Here is a 23,042-nt window from a genome sequence, read left to right as displayed (position 1 = left end):
ATTTCCATACACAAATTGGATACATGCTTGAGACGAGGATTCTAAATAACTTAAAACTTTGGAACACTTCAACTCAGATAATACAGACCTGAATTTGCTTATACATCGTGGCCTAAGGAGAAAATTGAAAAATGAATGTCAGTTAGCAAATAAAGTACAAAAAAAATACTACAATGGAAAGAAAACAACAACAAAATTTTATTACCCATCAAAAAAGTCCCGAGTTTATGATGGGCATAGTCTTTGTCTAGTAAAGAAAAATAACATTGCGTCTAGATTATGTTTTGGTATGAAAAGTCTAGTGATAAATTATTATACTCTAATTTCGCTAATAAAGCTTTTGATCTAAATGTTTACACTGTGACTAATGATCATCTAGAAACCGAAACATAAATTGGCAGAAATAGCTAATGTATCATAATGCTTAAACGGTTGTGAGATCTATCTAGCCTTAATTACTATGGATGATTGAAAGTTTTAACTTACAACTTCAACGCCGATGACACCGCCTTTGTTAGCAAGTTTAGTGGTCCAGGTAAAAGTGTATTGTCCAGGGATAGGATGGACGGCGCAGATAGCCAGTTCAAGGCCAATTTGTGCTATCCGCTGCCAAGTCATTGCTATCCGCCAGTCATCAGCGCAGTTGTCTATCATAAATAACTGAAAACAGAAGAAAAAGTTTACGTCAGGGAAATCAACTTTGAAACCGAAAATTGACCAAAATTTAAAATTTTCATAAAGCATTTCCAAAGTCACCAACTTTTTTAATAAAATCAAAAGCTTGGTTATCGAATGACGTGAAGTTGTTATACTGATCCGTTGCATTATGAAGGCGGAAATTAATTAGGGAAGTTTCTCAATCTTGAAAAGGCAAAGTTTATGAAGTTGATTTTGCTTACCTGTACTTCTAAAGCGTGATACGCGACGATTAGGCCAAGTAAAATCACAGTCGACATTGATATAAGCGTCTTCAACGCCTGCGAATATATTGACGCCTGAAATGGAAAAATAATACCATTAGATTAAAAACGACAACATAAGAGGAATAATGGATCCATCAGAAGCGTTACCTACCTTAGTATATACACCAGCACTTGAAAGTTCATTTTCTATAACCATAATTATTATACCAAACATTCCCATTACTAAAGCGTAATCACTTATTCGTTTCCTTTTTTCGAATAACGCCTTTCTTCTACCTAATCTGAAAATGGAAAAGTAATTTCATTAAGAAACTTGTAAAATATCAGATGTTCAAAAATTCTCAAGCTTTTGGTTATTGAAGTGAAGTTTGAGAGGATTTCTCATTGCAAGCCTGAATTTGAATGAGTCCAGAACTTGTTTGTCCAACTTGTAATTTTCGTGCCAATATCTAGGGCCAAGGGATTAAGCTTTATTGATGATATTTGACATTGAAAATGTTTGATTACATTAAACTAAGACAGACTTAATATCAATATTGATTATAGAGGCATAATGACAAAGACAGATACAAATGAAAATCAAATGACTGAAAACAAAAAGTATCGTAAACGGGTCAACAATTAACTAACGAGTAAAATTGCACCATCTCGCCGGTAACTCAACGATGTGTGAACTGCTGTGACCTTTAAACTGGCACGATATTGCCGTTCGTGACCGTAACAACTTCGATGCACCTCACGTTGCCATCGCTTGGCGTTCTGATTACTCTATAACAGGAAAGATCAACCGAACAACGTATAGCCACACGTACGCACAAACTACTATTACTAGATATTTCTTTTTATGCCCTATTGACATTATAATTGCAGCAAAAACTAGCCTTGAAATTTCTTAGAAGAAACAAACGTTGACGCGAGTGAAACACGTCTTAGTCAATAAAACATGGGTAAATTAATAGTGATAACTTCGATACTGCACTTAAATAATTCCAAAGACGAACAAAATCGATGCGACCCTGATGCAAGGTATTTCTGTCCATTCAAGGCCGTATAGGCATTATTAAAACGTTTCCAGTTTGTATTCGCTTTATGTGGCGAGTGTTTGTGAGTTATTTATTTTGTTTAGAATTGACTGTCTATTCTTTTAGTTGCTCATTTAAACTTAATTTTATAATGAATAATTTAAATATAAGCATTATATCAAACGTTATTTATTAGTCAGATAAGGTTACCTGTCTTTGAACGTAAAATTTTTGATGTTAGGATTCAATCAATTTTTCATTTATAAACTTTCTGGTGATCAGTTCGGAACCTTTTCTTTTAGCAACATAAAAATTTCGATTAAAATCAACAAACCATTTTTGTAATCTTGAACTATGATTTGAAGTTATAAGTGTATATGAAGCAACTAGTAAAACTAAGCAATATACCCTACAAGGAAAAAACTTTATCCCTATTTATCATCTCAAGGGTAGAAATGTCTCACACGAAATTATCATTATAACGGTTATGTCTCAGTTCAGCTGAATGGAATCACGTACTCTTCCATTGTTTTGGAGAAAACCATCTATTCGTCATGTCTTTTTGTAGAGATATGTAGGGCCGGCTCTCACGTAGAATGATACATCGTTTATGTATTCTACTCTCGGGAGGATAAACTGTTCGGCTTTCGGCCAAGAATTGACCTCAGCTTTATAGCACTGCTTATTGGTTTTATACAGCCCAGGAGACTTAATGAAAATAGCTGGACGTATCGGGAAAAGATCAAGCACGTCATTATAATGATATCTTGTACTAACCACGTTTTTATTGATCCGATTTACTGGTGGCATAAGGATTCTTTTTATGTTGCCCATAAAGTTTTCTTTGACAGATGCTATGTCATTAATATGGATAAACCTTTTTTATGTTTGTGTGTTTCTAATGTCTTTTATAATATCCTGCCCTGTAAATTATAGATTTAAAATCCAAAATTCTATTGTTGAAATCTCTTTCATAACGTGAACAATAAAAACATCTTTAAGAAAAATTATGAGTTAACTTCAAAAGCCAAAATTCTTTTAAATTTCCCATTTTTTTTTTTAACATCAAAGAAAAGACGTACAAAACGCAGAAACCATAATAATATGAAGCTAGTAAACTTTTGAATCTCAATCCATTTTGATAAAACTTAAACATTTATACTCAACCATATTTACTTTGCTCGCTCAAACAACGTTTACATACCGCGTATCAAAGCGAATGTACGTCCGTGATAAAATGTGTATTTCATTTTGGAATCAGACCAAAATCGGGGTTTATAAATCTTTTCTGGTTTCGAAAAGGCTGATCTGATAGTGTATGCCATTCGTATTGTGAAGCAGACAACTGGGTCATTCCAAGTGAAAAATTATTATCATGTACGCTTTGTCATGTTGCAAACGTGTTCGTTCTAACGCAAATGCAGGCGTTATTTTAAACTAGCGCGTCCCTGTTCCGAATACCGTGTAACAAAAAACAGAGGAAACGTGACGTTTTCTTATTTGCCCAAAAGTTCACCAAATATTTTATGTTCTATTTTACAAGCTCTGCCTGTATCCCGAACTATTAATTGACGTACAGCATGGAGTCAATCATTAAGTTGCAATTGTTCAATTCTATTCAAAACATTTTTTGAATTTTACAAATTTTAATATTTCTACAGAAGCATTGGATTATTTACTGCATAATTTGATGAAGTTGTTTCAGAACAAGATACAATTTCACGTGGCAGACTGAAAAGCTCAGCATTGTGTGGTTTTACAAAGACGCTCTCCAATTATGTTCGAGTGCCAACTTTGTCTGCTTCATTATCATTTCATTGATCGAGTTTTGAAAACCTCTTACTGTGTTGAAAACTTCCAGGTGTAGAACCTACTACTTTGAATTATTCTAATTTCACGGCAGGCAGTGAATTAATTATTGTCTTGAGTTGAAATAATTGCTTTACATATATTATTAAGATCTATCGTTTTAATTCTGAAATTCTAGTAACATTTTGGTCAGTTCATTTTACCCCGTTGATTTATCTTGAGTACCTCGAATTATACACCTACTTTTATAAAACGCTAGAACTTGAAATTCACGGTGCAATTTAACTCAATACAATACATCACACATCCACTCCAATTACGGGCAAAGCATTGGACACTTACCTATATCCTATATTGGGTTTGTGCTTAGCCGTCCCCCCGCCCTTGTACGTGCCGCCGCCAAGCGCTCGTTCTTCGCCAAAGCGCGGGTACTCGCTGTGCACGCCGACTAGTGCGACGCCGGCCTCCTCGCCGCCCGCGTCCCTCCCTCCCCCCGAGTAAGCCTTCATCGCGCCCGGGATCGAGAGCGTCGACACCGGCTTCCGCAGCTGAAATACATCGAAATATAACCGTCAGCGAATTGTTGAAGCCCCGAAAATTCAGTTCGGCTGTAGAATGTTTGATTTATTGATTCAAAGAATGACTGACCAATAATAATTGGTCGTGAGATAAATCTTGTTTGTTGGTTTTAACTGATACAAAGACCAGTTAAATTATAAGATATTTACTAAGGTTTTGGGAATGCAAACTGCAAATAAAGATACCAAAAATCCATAGGCAATCATTTTGTGTTCAACCTGCAAAATCCTTATAAACAGAAAAAAAGACAACAACAACTTCTAAAAACAACGCAAATACCATTCGCTTAAGACTACGAGGAACGAAACCTTAAGGCGCCTCATAAAACTTAAGATACGCGAGTTGTATTATATTTTTGTAGTCATAACCGTTTACCCTCCTTAACATAACAATGTCCGTTATTCTCTAAAACGTAAGACCTCGGCCCTCGAGGAAATACTTATATCCTTGACCCAAGATTAATAAAATGACACTTTATGGAAAGCCAAAAATAAACACAGCGTACATAAATTTCGACCTCCATTGATATATCCTTTTGTGACAACTTTGTTTAATCTGAGATTTTCGCACGACATATTTTTGTTTTTGTTAAAATTTAAACACGTTTTTCAATTGATAAAAAATTAAGCCTAATTACAAAATTGGACACAAAAAATATATCGTTCATTTAATTGCCTACCCAACTTTTCTACGTAGAAAGACATGTTTGTCCTTAATTAAAATTTTCTGGATATCTGAGTATACCCAAGACGTTGGGAACGCTTGGTCGCTATGTGACGTGGTACAATTTACTAAATAGCTCTTGACCGTGTTTCCGCTCGCAAACTAATTAGATTTAATATCTATGTGTGGCATTTTGGTTTTATCTTTCAGTAAAATTGCCTTCCTGGTTTCCATTAGCTTAATGTTATTATGTTACAGGTTTATTTTGGCAAGTGAAGCTGCAGAGGCTGCATTTGTATTGGCATGGGCTAAGACATGTTCTATAGTCTGTTGGTGTCGTTTTACTTAAGTGATACAGTTGTGGATTTATAGAAAAAGTTTTAGAATATATAATGCAGCTTTTGTCTGGAAAAGCTACTTAAAGGAATTTGAGACGAGAAAGATGCATTGTGTACTCTTAAAATTAAAGTTAAAATGTCTGTGTCTTTTTCTGTAATTGAAGCTTCAGGCATTTAAAGGTAACTATCGACAAATTCCTCAAACTGAAAAATTGTTCAATCGTTTATGTGCCTAACATATGTACGAGTGTACACTAGCCTTATATTAATCTCAACATATACTTGAATCATAGCGTGTTAACCATGGCTTAATTAAGCTTTACGATACAATTTACATATTATATACTTCTAAGAGCGTCTGGCATGAATAATTTAATTAAAGACCCTGTGAACTTATGTATGCAACATCGACCATACTAAAGTTTACTGAAAACTCCAAAAGTCATTAACTTATTGGCATAAGGTTGTTTTTTGAATAACATGTCTAGCTGACACAATGTGGTAACATATTCAGATCCATGGAGCAATTAGATGTAGCGGTCTGTAATACGGGCAATTAGTCAATCAACGCTATCACTAAGGGCCATTGCCTTTGGGAGCGTGGCTTGCAGAAAAACAGTAGAGTAAATAAATGATGAAAGTGTTACATGATAATCGGTTATAATAGCTAATGCTAGAATTTTCAATACAGTAGTTTTCTCTCGCCTCTTGTACTGATGTTGGTAAACAGTTTCTTTGCATTACATGGAATGTCTTTTTTTTTAAGTTTTGAACTTACGTTTTGAAACGTAAGTACAAAATAACTGGCCACTAGTCCGTCAAAATATTTTTATACCTTCACTAAAAAACAACAATGTTAGGTTTTAGTAAGCCATAATTTTTGCACCATTATAATTTATTACAACTGTAAGCCGTATGGCTATTACTATAAAATATAGCTCACGGAATAACACCCTTATTTAATTATTTACATACGGTAATTGGAAGCAAAAGGATTTTCATTTTCAAAGTTATATTTCCACAGGAACATTTCCTATGCTTAGGAACGTTCTTAGAAGTGCGACGGTAATACCGAATAGATTTGCGGTATCACGTCGCCAATTCGGTTAAACTTGGGTGATCCTATCGTAATAGCATCATTCGTATAAATCGTCCTCAGAAACTGTCCGTTTACTCTTTCTCCGATGAAATATCGAACAGAACGAAGACGGAATAAAACGTATCGATAGTTACTGATTCTTTTACCATTTGCTCTCATATAGAAAAAATAGAAAGAATTTTCAGCGCTAAGCTAACGAAAAATGTTATAGCCGGTTAAATACTGTTAGCGTCTGTGTATAATGAAAGCAAAACAAAGTAACAACGAAATATGCTTTTAAAAATTGCGCTCATGAACATCAATTCAGCTAAAACAATAAAGCCAGCAACTAACCTTAGCGGAATCCGTATAAACAAAACAATGCGAAATCACAACCGGCCATAAACGGACCGCGAATATTTTGTTTTTTATTTTTAGAATAAGCACATTCATTCATTCATTCCACATTCATAACGTATGAGAACTTTTTCGTTTCCCGTCAAAAGTTTCACTAACTTTTTGTTATGACATAAAAATACATTTGCGAATGTTTTTGCGTTTTTGTGGATTAGAATTATGTAGGGATGATTTTTTTAGTTCGCTTGTGTAGCGAGCTTAAGCTGCTACTTCCATATTAACAATTAGCTTTTCACTACAACATAGCTTTTAATTGAAAATGAAATGAAAATGATGAATTAATATATATTATGTATTATCTCAAATAAAAAACGAGTAGTAGGCTGTTTTAAAAAATTCTACTTACACAGAATTACCTGTTATTCCTACATCTTTGACAGTCGTTACAGGTAGTCAGAAGCTTGAAAAAGTCTGACAGCCAGTCTAACCAAGGGGTATCGTGTTTCCCAGGTAACTGGGTTAAGGAGGTCAGATAGGCAGTCGCTCCTTGTAAAAACACTGGTACTTAGCTGAAACTGGTTGGACTGGTAGCCGACCCCAACATAGTTGGGAAAAGGCTAGGCCAATGATGACACAGAATTACCTTGTCAAAAGGATATATCAACACAATTAAACACTATCCCTTTAGAAGCAAAATTTGCAATTTAATTAATTCAATCCCAAATTATATTTTGGCAACACTAAAACGGGTTGGGTCTAAAGGTCTAGTCAGGTGTGTGACGACATATCGGCGATTGAAGCCTGCCTTGAATACAAATGGTTGGGATAGGAAATGCTGACGTGAAAGCGGTAAACAGTGATGAGTTTGACGCTTACATACGATACTGCGTGAATAGATTTGATAATAAAATGAAAATTTATGTGTGTTTATTCAGGGCAAGTAGCATATGTGGTATAAATGATATATCATTTAAAACCTGTTTTTGATGCAGAACAGAAGTATCTGTCTATGGTGTTCATATCTAACTAGCTGTTGCCCGCGACTTCGTCCGCGTGGTTAGAAGATATTAGTTATGATTTATACCTGCCCTGTTTGTTCCACATTTTCCACTGTATCTTCGCTCCTAGTAGTCGCAGCGTGATGGTATATAGCCTAAAACCTTCCTCGATGAATGGTCTATTCAATACAAAAATAATTTTATAATTTGAAGCAGTAGTTCCTGCGATAAGCGCGTGCAAACAATCAAACAAACTCTTCAGCTTTATATATTAGTATAGGTTATTGAGTAACACAGATATTAAGTGGACGAAATTTAATCACACATGTGGAAGGCGAAGAGGAGGCCTAAGACTATAAAACAACATAACACCGTGTATCAAGACCCACATAAATGCTTTGGACAAAGGTTGATGAATCTTGAAAAAAAACTGTTGTATCAGAAGTTACAAATGGACCAATATTTCTCGCCCAATTGAGTTCAAACAAAGCGTAAAAAATATGATTGTCCAATGGTTTTATTATCCAACTTCGGGGTAAACCAGTATTTAAACAGCAAAATGGAACTTGTAATTTTATAACAAACAAACCGTGATTAATTGCAGCTATAATTTGTAGCCGTAATGAACGTTGTAATAATTTTAGCATGCATATTATGCATAATTTTCACGTTTTATGGGGAATATACATATTAATTAGTTGTTTATACCGAGAAGTGCCTGTTTTGATACTTTTGTAAATTATCAACTTATCTCGTTTGAAAACTAAATTAAATGTTTCAGGACTTTATTTTACGAGCATAGTACGTATGTTAAACATGTTGATATATATGTAATAGTTTTTTAGTTATAAATGCAAACATTTGCAATTTTTAGTATTCCGTTAAAAAGCTTGGTTAGCGTACTCCTAAAATTAACGTCTAAAATTATTTAAGTTAATTATAATAAGTATTCAACCCTTACATTCGAGTCAGTCGCTAAAACAATCTTCGCGTAGCAACTTTCTATCTAGCTTCAATACCGCTAAATACTTTAAGAGTTGATAAAACCCCAAGAAAATATCAAACGCAACGCTTACTTACTCTAAAATCACTGAATAATCCACATTAGTCCTCAAAATAGGTTCCATTAATATCTACTGAAGACAAACCACTGACACATATCGATTTCCACTCACATCACTTAAATATGCTTTAATCTAATACCGCATCACAACACCCGTTGAATTTCGAGACATCAAAGCGGTAGCTTTGAACGTACCGACATACCGCTTAATGATGTTCAATTTCGGAATAATCAATTTAAGCCCCACTTGTTTCTAACGATGGTCTTTCTCTTAACAGAACTGTTTAGATTTAGTTAATAATTTAATTAACCTTATTTTCAATAGTATTTAGTCCAAAAAGCGGTTAAAAATATAGCAGTGAACACAAATCATTGTTTTTGTCTAAAATTAAGCAAATCCCTGATAGAAACTCAAATTTTTTAGGTGAAAAATATCAATAGCTACTTAATGAGTTTTTGGCATTCATAAAGTATCTATTTACTTGGCTTCTTTTCTAATATGAACATTCAGAATAGTCTTAGCTACAATGCAATACAAGTCTTAATGTACGGTTATTATAGAGTCCATATTGCCAGTAATTATAACCATAATATCATAGGCACTGGATCTCTAATCTATTGGCTATTAAGGGTGATTAGTGAAATATTACATCTTGATCATCTTACTACTGTAACATTAGCCTTAATCAAGAGATGATTGCCTTTTGGGATAGCAGGAAAGAATATTAATATTGGAACCTCTTTCCGAATTGCAATCTACCAAAAACTAGCTATTGTCAGCGACTTTGAGTGGACGACTTTTATAAGAAAAATGTACGAATCAAAAATAAGGTGTTAGTTAATCTTAGGTAAACCCGATCACCTAACTTTATACCCATTAAACACTAATCCGGTTTTTTCTAGCGTTATGACGTATGAAAAGATATACAACATTTATAAAATGCCTGATTCCAAAAATCGTACGTGAAATTTCTAACATCGATAAATTGTGATTTTTTTCTCCTCCCAACAATCATTAACATTTTTAGATAACGTTACATCGTATATCATATTAACTCTTCCAAATTGATGAAGACTCGGCTCCCGGAGTATGTTATTCACCACAGATGGAATGATTGATGAGCTACCATCCACATCTATAAGTAACCAAGCGATATCCTCAAAACAACATTATTATTAAATATTATTACAAGAATTATATAAGTCGTCTAGATCGATCATGGCTGTGACAATATTGGGATAGTTTTCTCTAAATGTGAGCAAGGAAGTACTTCTTATGAAACTATTTCTGTATTAAGTAGTGTCACTTTTAAGACACACCAAGATTTCGTTCTCAAAGTAAAATTATTACGAGTGTTAAAAAGAGATGGAGCTATTCGCCGTTTATTTTCTTGCTTTTACAATCCCTGTGCTAAATAGTTTAGCTAGGACGCTCGGGCAATTTGGTTCTTTTTATATTTTTTTCTTTAGAAGTTAGTAATATTAATTGTAAAGTTCGAAGTTCAGTCGCCACTTAAATTATCCATCCTACTGTGCCTTGTTATTGCTCTGTCTGAATAGAAAAGCCCTGTGACAAATAGTTGTATGATTGATCAAAAGGCTACTTGCCTTTCAATCAATCATTCTACTTTGACTACTTTAAGTACCTAACCAATTAAATGTGAAACTGTATCATGTCGTTTCAGTTGTTTCGACATCAGTTGGTTTTATAACCAAAATATTGACTGCATGTCGAAAACTTTTACCATTGAAAAACTTTGACTGTCATTTGTTTTAATCATAAAAAATGTTTAACATGTTATTCAAACTGAAACTTTAACGCCACAAATATAGAGTTAAATTTCTTTTGCATTTGATTTTGTTTCGATATTGCTTTAGCTTCATAACACATCGTTTGCTTTACCACTAAACTAGGCAGCTAAAACAATAGTTCGTTCGTATGCCATCGATTTGTTCTTGGAACTTAGCAACACATTTCCAACAATCATTATTAAATGCAATCTATAATTTTGAATGAATAAGTGGGCCTGCTTTTGATATTCGTTCTGTTTTCTAGAATTTGAATAATTACCTTTGTATTTGTATAATACCAGCATATAAAAGTAAAAAATATGCAATTTTAAAGGTGGTAAACGTTCTGGGAATAATTTTAACGAAACATAACTAGAGGTAAAATATTCACCAAGTATATATTTCGGATTTACGAATTGAAATTTTGTAGGAGTATGTATACGTCTGCTGTAAATTAACTTAATACCGTCAAACTAATTTCGGTGCAACATTGTTCGGTTGGTTAATAAGCTTGTGTTTAATTAAAACTGGTTTATTAGTTCCAAAGTTATTTTGGATAAGCGGATATAATAATACTCTTAGTTGTTACCAAAATTGGATTGCGGTCATTGCGCACGACATTATAAGTTACGTATTAGTAATTTTATTTTAAGGGCTTGTTGTATTTATTTTAACATTTCATTTTTTTCTCTTAAAGCTGATTTTTTTTTTTCAGTAATAGTATTTTCTGTAGTAAACCTTACTTTTACACTTTAAATGCGCACGTTTGGATGGAAGGCTGACATTTGTCTTTTAATAGCGCAAAAACGTTAAACAGTTCTAGATAAGTTTAGCGGGTCTTTTATCATAAAGACTTGGGTTTTGGTAATTATGAGGATAAAAAACAAAGTCTTACGAGTACTAAGTAAACATACGAACTAAAGAAGTTGCTCACATAGACATCATATAACTCCGGTACAATATTTCCTTATTTGAATATTCACACACCTTTTCGACAGCTATAAAGACACCGTGCGAAATTTCTCTAGACGTTAAACTGTCAATACAGTGAAAGGCAAAAAAAAACTTTCCGCCATAAAATGGACGTGGGTACAGGTGTTATCAATGCAAGATAGGTAGTATCGTTCGAAGCCATTCCTGCAGTAATACATTAGACCTCAGATAACCATCAAGAGGTTCCACCTATTTCTATGTAGATAAAGTATAAATGGATAGTTTTATGTATACAGGATAGAGTCAAGCTGCTGGTGATCTTCAATTGGATTTAAAATTGTGGGATGAAAAGAAGACACTGTCTGCATAATCGTTTTTTATGTTGTATTGATTACGTTATTCCCAAGAAGATACTTGCTATTTCGCTTTTAAGAGTTCAACACTTTAACCACACAAAATGACCTTACTTACGCTTGTTTTTTTTTTATTAAAGAATAAGATGACTAAGGAGTATATTGAAAATTGAGGTATATATTGAAAACTCAATAAATATGTGCAGTATATTTTTTTTCCTTTTTTATTTCGAAACGAATAACTTCAAGTAAGCAAGTGAAGAACTTAGCCAGATACTGTGTGTGGAACTAACTTTTTAAGTTCTGTGGGTTGAACAACTTGTAGTGTTGAGGAAGTGGGACGCTACTATGCGATCTGTAGCACGCTGTCCCGCTTGCACAATCCCTATACGTTTATTTCATCACCTGGATAATGGCTTAACTTTAAGTCCTAAATATATAAATAAGTTTTTGCAATAAATGTGAGGAATGCTTAACCTATTATTAACCTCAAATAGCTTCAATTATTTCTCTTACGTAAACTATTACGAAACAATCAAAATACTAAACATTTTTCCTAAAACACGTGGTTTTGAAAACGTAATTGATGTAGAGGTTACAGTAAATAGGTTTGTACGATAAATGCCAAAGGAAACACATAATTACTTCTAACATTTTTTATGAAGCTAGCCTTGAGTCCGTTGTAAATCGATATTGACGAAAATAGGTTACGAAGGTAGAAATTGGACTGCAAATGTCAGATGTTTGGCGATTTGTTGATCGTTGCACGTGTCTCGTAACCTTTGCAAAATTCAGTTGATAGATAGCCATTAAATTGAATTCCGAAAAGGTCGAATTCAATTTATTGAAATAGTTTACAGCTGACTAAAAATAGTTCTGAAATTTAGAATTAACAAAAGAATATTTCGGATTTTAAACATGGAATTGCCTTAACTTAAAACACGTCAGATATGACAATTTATACCCTTTCCTAATTAAGTGTCTAAAATCAGTTGAATTCCAATTTTAACAGCCGATTCATTGGCATTCGAATAACTTCGCCGCCATTTATATGCCAGAATTTGAATGTTAATGGAACCTATAACCATACGAGATCGTGCGACAAATATTTCCCATATTATCTGTGCGCCCTTTACTCCCTATTGACTTCGTATTTCTCGTATTTGGAAAATGAACAGGTACGTTTAATACGTGTACGGAAATAAATAGAATGCGAGTTTCAAGTTCTAATACGTGTGGTTTTTATTTTCTACAAAGTTTAGTAGCTGTACAAAATGTGATTGTCTTCATAATTTTCTCAATTACTTTAGTAAATAAAATTGATAATAAAGTACTATGGGGAGAACGGAATAAAAAACAAATTGAATTGTATAAACAAATATGTAATAGTACCTTAAGACTGATAGACTTCCCAAAAGAGTTAAGATTTTGTGCTGATAGAAACTGCAATGAAAACAGTCATAGGAAAGTCATTGATCAATTGTATAGTGACATAGTTAAATCTATGACCGAGGCAGCGACTCTGAGTAGGAATAACAGGGAGGTTCGGAAGGGCGGCTATATCCCTGGTTGGAATCAATATGTTAGGGACTCTCATTGGGAGGCTCGTACTCACTTTAGGAGATGGCTGCTCAATGGAAAACCAAATTCGGGACCTGTCTGGGAGGCTATGACTGACAGTAGGAAAACCTTTAAGAAAAACCTTAAGTCTCTTCAGAATAATCGGGAACAGGTAAAAATGGATGTACTGGCAACCCATCATGAAAATAAGTCGTTTAAACAGTTCTGGAAGCAGACCAATAAACTTAATCCGAGGCCGAGTCTCCCGGTGAGTGTAGAGGGCAAAGTAGAAGCAGTTGACATTGCCAATATTTTCAAAAACCACTTTCAGACACACTCTATGGTTTTACCAATAAAAGGGGTGCTCCATACTGCTAGTCCCTCATCAGATGAGCCTGTTGGTGTAACGTCAAAACAGGTCTCAAGGGTGTTACGGAAAATGGTGAAAGGTAAGTCGCCTGGACACGACGGAATCAGTGTGGAGCATCTGAAGCATGCTGGCCCTCATCTGTGTAGAGTGTTGGCAATGTTCTACACTTTTTGTATCAGACATGCCTATTTGCCAGATGATATGTTGAAAGCAGTTGTAGTTCCAATCGTAAAGAACAAGACAGGAGATATTGGTGACAAACAGAATTATAGACCCATTACTTTAGCCACTACAATGGCAAAAGTGCTTGACGGTGTGCTGGACAGTTATCTTGTTCAATATGTGACACTCGAGGATGCCCAATTCGGTTTCAGAGGGGGTCTCTCAACTGAAAGTGCGATTTTAGTTCTTAAGCACACCGTCAGGTATTATACTGACCGTAAAACGCCTGTCTATGCCGCCTTTTTGGACCTCTCTAAGGCATTTGATCTGGTCAATTATGACAAATTGTGGGCCAAACTGAGAGACAACAAAGTGCCAGAGGGTATAACGGGGATTTTTGAGTACTGGTACAGACACCAGACTAATTTTGTAAGATGGGCCGACTGCATGTCAGATCCCTATCAACTGGAATGTGGTGTTAGGCAGGGAGGACTCAGCTCCCCTACATTGTTTAACATATATGTTAAGGAGCTGGTGCGTGAGCTCAACAACACCAGTGTAGGCTGCTCCATAGATGGTCGTATAGTTAACAACATTAGTTACGCCGATGATATGGTGTTGTTGAGCCCATCGATAAGTGCCCTGCGCAGGCTCCTAGGGGTGTGTGAGGCGTTTGCTGAAGCACATGGATTGACATATAACGTCAAAAAAAGTGAGTTACTAGTGTTTCGGGCGGGGCAAATGAATCCTTCATTTGTACCGCCTGTGACGCTACGAGGGGTGGCACTAAGGCGAGTGTCTCAGTTTGTGTACCTAGGACATGTTGTTAATGAAAGCCTGACCGATGACCTAGATGTAGAACGGGAACGCAGGGGGCTCACGATTCGCAGTAACATGCTGGCTCGCAGGTTTTTCAAAAGCTCAAAGGCAGTCAAAACAACTTTGTTTAGAGCCTACTGCCAAACATTTTATACCTGCAGCCTGTGGGCCAATTGCACACGGCGGGTTGTGAGTGTTCTTAGAGTTCAGTACAACAACGCCTTCAGGATATTGATGGGACTGCCTCGCTATTGCAGTGCGTCAGCAATGTTTGCAGAAGCGCATGTCGACGATTACTATGCCATAATTAGAAAAAGAGCGGCGTCGCTGATGCGTAGAGTGAGAGACAGTCCCAACAGCTACTTGAGGACGGTTGCAGAGCACGTAGAGAGCCCTATATGGAGGTATTGGATTCGCCTACATACAGGATAATTTTAATTTTACTTTAGTTTGTTTGCTTTTGTTTTGTTTTGTTTTAGTATTTTGTGTATTACTAACATAGTTTGTAAGTACCTGTGTATTACTAACACTCTATGGACTATCTTGGTCTGAAATAAATTATTATTATTATTATTATTATAATGGTAATTGTCGATTGAAATCACCGTATTTAGTTCACTGAGTCGAAAATACAAATGAAGATAAAAAATTTTTTTGGGTGGCAAATAACTGTAAAACACCAAAAATTTATTTTCAAGAAATCATAGCCGTAACGACAAGCTATCAGGGTTAAGATATTGCCTAATTACCGACTGACCGACAGACAGGGAGCCTCAGTAATAGGTTTCCGCATTTACCATTTCGGTACAGAATCCTAAAAATATCAACAGTTTAATAAGGTCATACTCTCCTTAAAGCTCATCATTTCTAAAGTAGGAAGGTAATCACAAAAACCGTAATAAAACCTCAAGCAATTTTGCAATCTCTACAACTAACAGGAAAAACGTTACCAATACTTGTACCTCATAATTGGGTCTTAGCGACAGAACGCAAACTTTAAGCAACGGTACTTTGATAAAAAAGTTCCCGACGAAAAGAGGTTGTTTACCGATCCTTAATTATGGGTACTATCTATCTCGTGTGAGCTAACATTGATCGTAGGCACTCGGCGTGATTGATGGTACTCTTGCTCTGTATCTAGGACCAAAAAAGGTTGGGACATCTAACGTTGTACAAAAAAGTTTTATTGTATACGACCTTTTTTATCTAGATTGAGTGGAGTATTATCATATGTGGATTATGTTTTTTTTTGGTGAGTAAGTATACTGTTACTTGTGTGGGTTCATTTATAAGTCTTTTTGATGGACGGTGAAGCTTTGGATCAACTAATTGATTGCCCGTGAATGATTGTTCGTTCCTTCTCGGTTCAGAAAGAAGCGATGGCCAAGCTGTGGAATATTTATAGGCGAGAATGTACAATTTACATAGGTACAGGGTAAACCACTTTGTAGTCCTATCAGTCTTGTATATTTATTCGACTCACGATAACTAATAATCATTGGCCTTGCCTTTTTCCCAACTATGTTGGGGTCGGCTATCAGTCCAACCGGTTTCAGCTAAGTACCAGTGTTTTACAAGGAGCGACTGCCTATCTGACCTCCTCAACCCAGTTACCTGGGCAACACGATACCCCTTGGTTGGACTGGCTGTCAGACTTTTTCAAGCTTCTGACTACCTGTAACGACTGTCAAAGATGTAGGAATAACAGCCGGGACCCACAATTTAACGTGCCTTCCGAAACACGGAGGAATTCGTTATGACAAAGATGGTCACCCATCTACGGACCAACCGCGTCAAGCATAGCTTAACCTGTGATCGAATCACTTATGCGGTTATAGCTTAGCCACGAGCGATAACTAATAAGTTCAGTTCAGTATTTATCAGAAATTCAAACTACTACACTATTTATTCATTTATCATCTAATAAAATTTGAAAATGGAAGAGAGAATTTAAGAAAATAATTGGTAAAATACTCTAAGAACGTGATACAAAAACGTCGTAGATTGTTTAAATATAGAACGAGTAATCGAATACAATCGATACGGCTTCTAATATAATTCGAGGTCAATTAAACTCCCGCGAGAAATATCTTACCACAAAATACGAAGTAGATTTAAATTATATTTCTAATCCATAATTTTGGTACCAGTATATCATGTAACGTTTATAAATCTTGCTTTGACAGATTTTAATACAATTTATCATTTTCCATGCTTCGCTGTTGGACACTTAAAACCTCCTTTAACAATACTCATTTCTATTTGACCTTTTTTTAAATGTTTGCATTGTTATAAGTATCATTGTTCCCTACATATAATGAAATTACTGATACATTTTCGTTTATATTAAGTATTCTATCAAAACAACTTTATAGGTCTAAGAATGTTTTTCATCAATAAGAAAAACTAGATAGTATTTTATAGTTTTGTTTACAAAGACTTACTCCTTTTTAGGATTTCATTTTGGACTAAGTAATAGATCGTCTATACTCTGAACTTAAATAAAGTACCTACTCGAAAATATGTAAAAAATATTTTAATAGTGCATGTCGTATTTTTAAGCACAAAACTATTAAAATATAAATTAAGATACCATTTAAATACTTAATTATCAAGCAACAAAATGACTCGTCAAATAAAATTAATTAAACAAATCTGTTATTTGTCTTGTATAAATAAATTATCTCACGAATTAAGAATGTTACTTGAATAACAATTCAATATAATCAATGAATAATACCTATTGTCAGCGGGGAACAATTCATCTGTCAATGTCACGCCTGAAAGGCCCTAAGCTAATGAATGGAAATGAGGGATTTATACGACTTTATTATTAGAGTTACCCAAACAAGACTTTTCTTTCATTTATATAAAAGAAAAGATAAGAATATCTTAGTTGAAAATTATTCCAATGGAATAGTTAAAGTATAGAAAATATCAAAAGTTTGTGAAGAGTTGATGAGTGATTCTCTGGTGAGAGTTTATTTTTATAAATTTTGTTCATTGTTGCATAACACATTAAATTAGTCATGTTCATTAAATTGACTCTTAGAGTTGCGATCAATTTACTGTCTGGGTAGTGTAGACAACGAGACTAATAATATCTTTATCAAAATGATTGTACATAGGATTATACGACACAGATTCTGATGTGCACAGGCAACCGCACTATTATGTTTCTTCTCGTTTTTTTTTTATTTGCTATTGTTGTTGGATTTATGTTTTTAAAATTTTATGGTGTGCAGAATTTCTATAGAGACTTCTCATAGTAACTGTATTGCAACTAAGTGTAAAAAAAGTGGTAGCGCACGATACGACGTAGTACGTACGTAGTCAGGCATCTCTTTTCCGCAACTGTAATATTTTTTAAATACGTGATAGTTCATTTAGAATTTTTCTCACATCTGTTTCTTTATAATTCATTTTATCATACATGACCAATACTTAGTAGTAGCATTAATGATTTTACTTTAAAAAAGAAATAAGAACAACTTTTTTTTAATCACCACGATCTTCATTAACAATTTAGGTTCATAAGCTTCATTTGAAACAAAACATTTACAATCTTAATACACCCAAAATTGTCGCGGAAACAATTTAACATTCAAAATACCGGACTCATAAAATACCTTCATCCGAACCCTATTATTTATCAACGAAGGGTTTTGTATATTTAGGTGTATACAGGAGCAAATATCATAAATCAGCCCGCAAATAATGTCCGATACCCAGATATCTCGTAAAAAGGGATACATTCTCAAAATATGTTGGGAGGTGACCATTCACAAGAGTGTACTTCCAATTTCCAAATAAATGAAGAGAGATTAGGAAGATATTACGACATAAATTTTATTTTTACACCTTATGGGACTTGATATTGTGTCTATGAGAACTAATATACTAGTATCTTCGATAGAATTGTGGATTTGATAGATTTAAATATCCTAGTATCTTCGATAGGATTGTGGATTTGATAGTAATCAACAAGTTGAAAACCTTTTTTGAGGAAGAACCCTTGGAAGACCAAGGGCTTAAGGCCTTCGATATGTGCAAAGACGAACAAAGAAATGAGCCTATACGTTTTTTTAGTGTTAGGCATAACTGTCCACTGCAGGGCAAATGCCTCCCTTCCATTCTTCCAATTGTCTCGGTTCATGTCTATACGTATTTCATTTATTGTATTTACTTTAAATCGTAACAATAACCTACTTCTACTGATATAGTTTTACATTAAAATTACAGTCATGAAAATGCAATACCTGCAAAGCCTACCGCTTCCTTTCAGTATTGAAAGAGCGACGCCAATCTGTTGTAAGCTACCTAGTCCTTTAAAAAAAACTGACATAAACAAAACACAACCTACCTTCTGAATAACTCACCTTTCCATTTCACACCATTTAAATCTAAATAGATAGCACTAAGACAGTACAAGTGAATATTCTGGTAGTAAACAAAGCAATAAATCACGACTCCTTTGCCAAGATTCCGCAACAACAAAAAATGATCACGATATAGATACCTAGTGAAGCAGTAGATTACCTATTTTTTCGTAGATAAGATAAATGGTATGTTATTATTGCTGTTAGGAAAAAGAATAGAAAAGAAAATATTAGATGATATAAAATCATTGGTGCTGTGGCTGATATTTTTGATAGGGGATGATTTCATGATTCGTTTGTCCGTTTTTCCATATTATTATATTTTAATTGCATTTATAGCTTGACAGCTAAAAGTTATAAATAATTTGTTGCTGTTGCTGCAATATTCCAAAATGAAATTCAAGGTTAAGCAAGTATTTTGAATTTTCTTTTTAGAATATATTATTATTGTGAACCTTGATGTTTTAATATAAAGTTGTCTAGCCCCCTTTATATAAATTTACATGTAAAGGTACAAAATGTAGTGGTGGTACATAAATCAAGTATTTTTGGCGTTGTTATGCCTTTTTCAAGGAATTATTTATTTTCTTGTATTTTTTATTCGTATTACTTGAACAGCGATAGAGCTGCGGAGGAGGAGCTGAGGAGCGGAGGAGCTCGTGGCTAAGCTATAACCGCATAAGTGATTCGATCGCAGGTTAAGCTATGCTTGACGCGGTTAATCCGTAGATGGGATCTTTGTCATAACGAGTTCCTCCGTGTTTCGGAAGGCACGAATTTGTGGGTCCTGGCTGTTATTCCTACATCTCTGACAGTCGTTACAGGTAGTCAGAAGCTTGAAAAAGTCTGACAGCCAGTCTAACCAAGGGGTATCGTGTTGCCCAGGTAACTGGGTTAAGGAGGTCAGATAGGCAGTCGCTCCTTGTAAAACACTGGTACTTAGCTGAAACCGGTTGGACTGGTAGCCGACCCCAACATAGTTGGGAAAAGGCTAGGCCAATGATGATTTGAACAGCGATAAACTCATTTGATTGATTGATTAATAGTTCGATTCCATAAGTGCATTCACAACAGCTTCGAATTCACGGAGCCAAGTCTTTGTAGCCTTCAATCAATTTTCAAATATGAAATATGGATTTCTAAAATAAATGGCATTTTTCTGGATTGACGCCAGTTTCAAGAAACCTATACCTATGAAAATATTTGAAATCCATTTTACATTTTGGCATGATGAACGACTTTTTATAAGTCCTTATAAAATGTGTCCACATATTTCACATCTGATATAACGAATACTTAATTTAAAGTTTGGACTTTTATCGCCTTAATATATTGGGAACCAATCAAACTTCCTCAACCATGAATAAGTTATAGCCAAACTTAATTTTTACACTTAGGAACATAAATATCGAAGATGCTTTCAGCGTTTTTGCAAAATTCCCCTCTTTTTAATGGAATTTAGATGTAACGTAATATCATCGTTATTTCGTTACATGTATAATTTATATACTTCGACAAATTTATTGCATTTTTTCATTGTAATGTGAAAGAAAAGTCCATTGGATTTTGAAGTGTGCCAAGTTTTTTATTTTATTTCTATTCTTTGGCTTGAAAGATCAATTCTAACTTAACTTTCATTCAACCTTTTAATGCATCTTTCAAATAATTTCACTCTTAAATTTCAAAGCAAACTTGAGATGAAATCGCAGACAGTAAGATTTTGTAACCAAATAGATCTTTTCGTGCAAATTTTCAGCTAAGATTTTTAGTTAGCTTTTAATTAAACTGTGCTAAGTAGAGAGATTTCCAGACATTGTTTGTCTGATCTGAACAATAGAACTGGTTTACCATTACCAAAGAATCAATTGATAGTATTTAATTGAATTATGAAGTATTTTGTATTAAACTTACGAATCCACTAAATAAAAAATAAACTGCCATTTAAAACTTATCCAAAGTATGTAACGAGGTGCAATTAAATAGTATTTAAGCTACTTAAGAACTTAGCTCTTAGCTAAACGTGGATTCAGAATGCAGCAATACAATTTGAAACTGTTTAATTGCAGGCAATGCAAAGTTACTGCGTTGATCAAATTCAGCCATTAACTTTATAGTTTGGTGAATTGTTAACTCAAACACAACTGAACTTTGGTGTTGTTTGGTTTTGTTTACAATCGAATGTTTATATGGCAAAGTGTAATTCATTACGCTAGTTGTTCAAATATTTGTTAAATAAATGTTACGCTAAGAAAACATAAAGAACGTGCTGATAAAAGCCAGTTTTAATGCTTTATCAATGTTCCTAAGAAATTAGTCCTAAATTTTGCTTTGTCAAATAACAAAGTAATCGCTCACTTCATAAAAAATAATTTTGCTCTCAGTAATTTCGAATGATGAAGGGAATAAAACACAATTTTACAACAGCTCCCCGTTCCCTTCTCAGCTTGAGCTAGCTCGTAAACTAGTGTAATAAGAGATTATGCATAGCATATTAAGTTAATGACTTATGCACGAGATTACATTGCTTCTTAACTTCCTGAGAAGTGAGTTACTTCCAAGGTACTTTCACAGTTCTATTAAAAGAGAAAGTGGTTCGAAAGAAAAAATCCGTTGAATCGGACTCGCTGCAAAGATGGTTTTGTAAAAAAAGGCTATCATCATAATACCCATCATCATCCCTGAAATTTGTGACCGTACAATTTTCATTTTTCGTTTTTATAGCTATGACATAGTTACAAAATCTGTAAAAATGTCTTCTGTCTTGCTATCATGAATCATGAGACACTGCCTGGTGATGGATGGATGAACAGATTCCACTTTTATCCATTAGGGACGGAATCTAAAAAATGTGTTTTTGACAGACATACGGTATATGATACTACAGATTACTACGGCCTCACTAATGACTTGAACTTCACCGTAGCTATGACATTCGATACTCTGTTGTTTTACAATTTTTACTTGCTATGGAATATTTTGTGTTCGAACCAACCAACTTTAGCATTTTCATTCGAAGCTAGGTCCGACTTTCAACTCAACTATGCTGTACAAACGAGTTAGGTGCAGTAGTATGTCAGCAAGCGGTTTTTATTTCTGGGATCGTGCCAAGAGATTTTCAGTGAATTTGTAGTTTCCTACTCAAAACATTCGAAGTTAGTTAGCAAAATTTTAATAGCTTCCCCCCCAAAGAAGATTTAGCTTCGGAATTGCTCGTAAATACATATTCATCGGGATGTAACGAGCGTAATTTTAGCTTCGGACATTTGGCTTTGAATATTATCATAAGTTCATTCGGCATGTGAACTGATTTGACCCGATGGACATCGACTTTACTCGGCAATGTTGCCCAAAATTTTGGATCCCTAATTTGAAACGTATTAGCAATTTGTGTATTCTCCAATGTTTTTCATTAACGATCTGAGTAAAACTGAAGTTAACGTACGCTTGATGTCTTTGACCATTTTGTTAACCTCTAACTTTGTAATTGATAGCCAAGCGAAAATGAACCTTACTGAACTGATTTAAGGCGAGACTTTTAATAAAGTTACGCTTGACAGTCTATATGAATGAGATTAAAATTCAATTTAATGTTTCATTTCTAACGCTATCCTTGCTCATCTCTGAGCAGACATATTACGGACTTGGTATCTGCATTGCAATGATTAAAAAGACTTATTTTTCCTGCAGTGAAATGTTCAGTTTTTAATTAAATTTTGTCGAACTAATACCTAAATATTAGCTTTGGTAACTTTAAACAATAGAGATGGATTTACAAACTGCAGCAATGTTAGTGGCATTCAAATTTGGTATATTAATATTCACTAGAGTTATGGGGTTAGAATAAA

General features: G+C 34.5%; 1 protein-coding gene across 1 annotated transcript in view; it reads right to left on the bottom strand.

The window, feature by feature from the left end:
• Window positions 1–23,042, bottom strand: part of LOC113503494 (small conductance calcium-activated potassium channel protein) — a 229,444-nt gene that overhangs the window by 11,653 nt on the left and 194,749 nt on the right. The window contains exons 4-8 of the mRNA XM_026885503.1: window positions 4,097–4,302; window positions 1,075–1,204; window positions 900–995; window positions 487–660; window positions 89–112 (exon numbers count right to left, since the gene is read on the bottom strand). Coding sequence (XP_026741304.1) covers window positions 89–112; window positions 487–660; window positions 900–995; window positions 1,075–1,204; window positions 4,097–4,302 — 630 coding nt within the window. The remainder of the gene's footprint in view (window positions 1–88; window positions 113–486; window positions 661–899; window positions 996–1,074; window positions 1,205–4,096; window positions 4,303–23,042) is intronic.

Source organism: Trichoplusia ni, chromosome 19 (genome assembly GCF_003590095.1).
Source record: "Trichoplusia ni isolate ovarian cell line Hi5 chromosome 19, tn1, whole genome shotgun sequence".
Classification (NCBI taxonomy): Eukaryota; Metazoa; Arthropoda; class Insecta; order Lepidoptera; family Noctuidae; genus Trichoplusia; species Trichoplusia ni.
Note: the sequence above shows the minus strand (reverse complement) of the source record. Positions and strands in the feature narration are given on the sequence as shown.